At 37.2% G+C, this 2,748-nt stretch overlaps 1 protein-coding gene across 1 annotated transcript in view; it reads left to right on the top strand.

Moving 5' to 3' along the window:
* Positions 1-1,754, top strand: part of MAMDC2 (MAM domain containing 2) — a 137,632-nt gene extending 135,878 nt beyond the window's left edge. The window contains exons 13-14 of the mRNA XM_025891665.2: positions 470-554; positions 698-1,754. Of these exons, the coding sequence (XP_025747450.1) occupies positions 470-554; positions 698-762 (150 nt within the window). The 3' untranslated portion in view covers positions 763-1,754. The remainder of the gene's footprint in view (positions 1-469; positions 555-697) is intronic.
* Positions 1,755-2,748: the final 994 nt, after the last annotated feature.

The raw sequence follows: 2,748 nt of genomic DNA, 5'->3' as shown, positions 1-2,748 counted from the left end.
GTGTGTGTGTGTGTGTGTGTGTGTGTGTGTGTGTGTGTGTGTGTGTGTGTGTACACCACATCTTCGTTATCCATTCATCTGTCGATGGACATCTGGGCTCTTTCCACAGTTTGGCTATTGTGGACATTGCTGCTATAAACATCGGGGTGCACGTACCCCTTCGGATCCCTACATTTGTATCTTTGGGGTAAATACCCAGTAGTGCAATTGCTGGGTCATAGGGTAACTCTATTTTCAACTTTTGAGGAACCTCCATACTGTTTTCCAGAGTGGTTGCACCAGCTCGCATTCCCACCAGCAGTGTAGGGAGGGTTCCCCTTTCTCCGCATCCTCGCCAACACCTGTTGTCTCTTGTGTTTTTGATTTTAGCCATTCTGACTGGTGTGCGGTGATATCTCATTGTGGTTTTGATGAGTACTGTTTTGTCAGGATGACTCTCTTTCTAAATTCAAACTGCATTACTTTCCAGGTCATTTTTGAAGCCATTCGGGGACCGTCTGTGAGAAGTGATATTGCCATTGATGATGTTAAATTCCAAGCAGGACCCTGCACAGGTAACAATGTTTTTCCCAATTATATCAGCTTGATTGAAAGGGGATTTTGCCTCAGCCTCAAATCATAAGAAGGCAAATTATTTTTCTACAATAAAAATAGAGAAAATTACTATTGTCTCTTTTTTATTTGTCTTTCCTGACAGAAATGGAAGATTTAACTCAGCAATCATCAGGATATTCTGAGGATTTAAACGAAATTGAGTTTTAAGAAATGATCTGAATTGGATCAACTAAACAAGAGCCATACCTCTCTTCCATCGAAATGAAAGCAGAACGAATGAATACTGGACAGTCTTAACCATTTCATAAGTTATAAAATGACTTCACAGCACAGCACTCTTTTTCCCATTTACTTTTGCAAAAAATACTGACTCAGGGCTTTTTGTTTTGTTTTGTTTTGTTTTGTTTCCTTTCTGCGTATGACAACTGTTATGAAAGTACAGGATGTTGATTTTGCAAAGATCACTCATCTTAATTTTGGTTCCAGTTAAAAATGCAAATGTACTGTATTGCAGTCATTTTAAAGTATGCAAATGAAGGGCACAAGCAAAATGAGATGTGCTCATTTAACTCTGCATTCAGTGAATGTATTGGGAGGAGACTAAGTCTTGCAGGTTTCTTTTTGAATTTCAAGCATCATTAATTATTTTTAAAGTAATAATATGAGGTGTCAGTAGTATCTGCAGAATGAATGCAGTTTTTTTCATGGTAACAAGTCAGTCTAAGAAAATAAAATCTTATTGCCTATGTTTTATTCATAGAAAGGGAGTATTAATTTTTTTGGAGTATTAATTTTTAAATATTTTTACCATATGTGATAACAAAGGATCTTTTCATGAATGTCCCAGGGTAAGTCAGTATTAATTAATGCTGTATTACAAGGCAATGCTACCTTCTTTTTTCCCCCTTTGAACTCCTTTGAAAGTCACTCTGAACACATGGATTAGAAATTGCACTCTTTTTTTGTAAAGCAAGCTTGAAAATGTTTATGGACATACACCCAAAATTTTTTAGGCTATGTTAAGCAATTTTACTGGGTTTTTTTATTAAATGGTTTGGTAAGGTTTTGAGTAATATGAATTCAAGCAGATATACTAAACTACTGCTTTTTATTTACATGTTTAGAAAATTGTATATACATATTTGTATACCCAAACAGCTCTTACAAGATTACCTAATAAAAGGTAATTTGAAAATCTTTTCACTAGCAATTAAGTCATTTCTACATTATTTTTCTTGTTCAGAAGATCTCCAGGGGCGCCTGAGTGGCTCAGTCGTTAAGCGTCTGCCTTTGGTTCAGGTCATGATCCCAGGGTCCTGGGATCGAGCCCCGCATCGGGCTCCCTGCTCGGCGGGAAGCCTGCTTCTCCCTCTCCCACTCCCCCTGCTTGTGTTCCCTCTCTCACTGTGTCTCTCTCTGTCAAATAAATAAATAAAATCTTTAAAAAAAAAAAAAAAAGAAAGAAGAAGATCTCCAGTACACAACTGCAGATTCTAATTTGAATTGCTACTCTGCCACAGTTAAGCTCTTCTTAGGCTTCTATTAGTGATATAAACACTGCATACATTGATACAATAATTGGTTTTTAAAGTGTTTTATTTCGTATAAGCCAACTTAATTTTTCACCAACTTTTATCTTATTAGAATATAAACACTATGAGGATAGGGATTCTTGCATGTTTTGTTTACTTGTGTAGTCTCAGTACCCAGAACAATGTCTGGTATGTTGTAGGTGTTCCACATATAAATACTTGTTGAATGAATGAATGAATGAAGAATGAATGAATTTAACCCTCCCTACATCCTCCAAATTGGAGATATTATTATCTCTTTTTACAGAGAAAGAAACTGAGGCTCAAAAGAGTGAACAAATTATTTAAGATTCCATAACTGCTCACTGGAGGAACTTGGAGTCAGGTCTCTCTGACCCCAAGGTCCATACCTCTTCCTGCTTTGTATGGCCAAAAACCCATGGTTCTCACAGAGTTGGGTGGTATTCCCGCTCAAGAATGTCAAAACTCTCTGGGTGGGTGCCTGGCTGGCTCAGTTGTTAGGGCATGTGACTCTTGATCTCTGGGTTGTGAGTTTGAGCCCCACATTGGGCATAGAGATTACTTAAAAAAAAAAAAAGTCAAAACTCTTAAATTAATCTGTAAAGAGTAGTATACTTCCCTGAAGACCACATTACTTGGA

The sequence above is a fragment of the Callorhinus ursinus genome, unplaced genomic scaffold (genome assembly GCF_003265705.2).
Source record: "Callorhinus ursinus isolate GAN/ISIS: 27379988/994484 unplaced genomic scaffold, GSC_fseal_2.0 scaffold28, whole genome shotgun sequence".
Classification (NCBI taxonomy): domain Eukaryota; kingdom Metazoa; phylum Chordata; class Mammalia; order Carnivora; family Otariidae; genus Callorhinus; species Callorhinus ursinus.
Note: the sequence above shows the minus strand (reverse complement) of the source record. Positions and strands in the feature narration are given on the sequence as shown.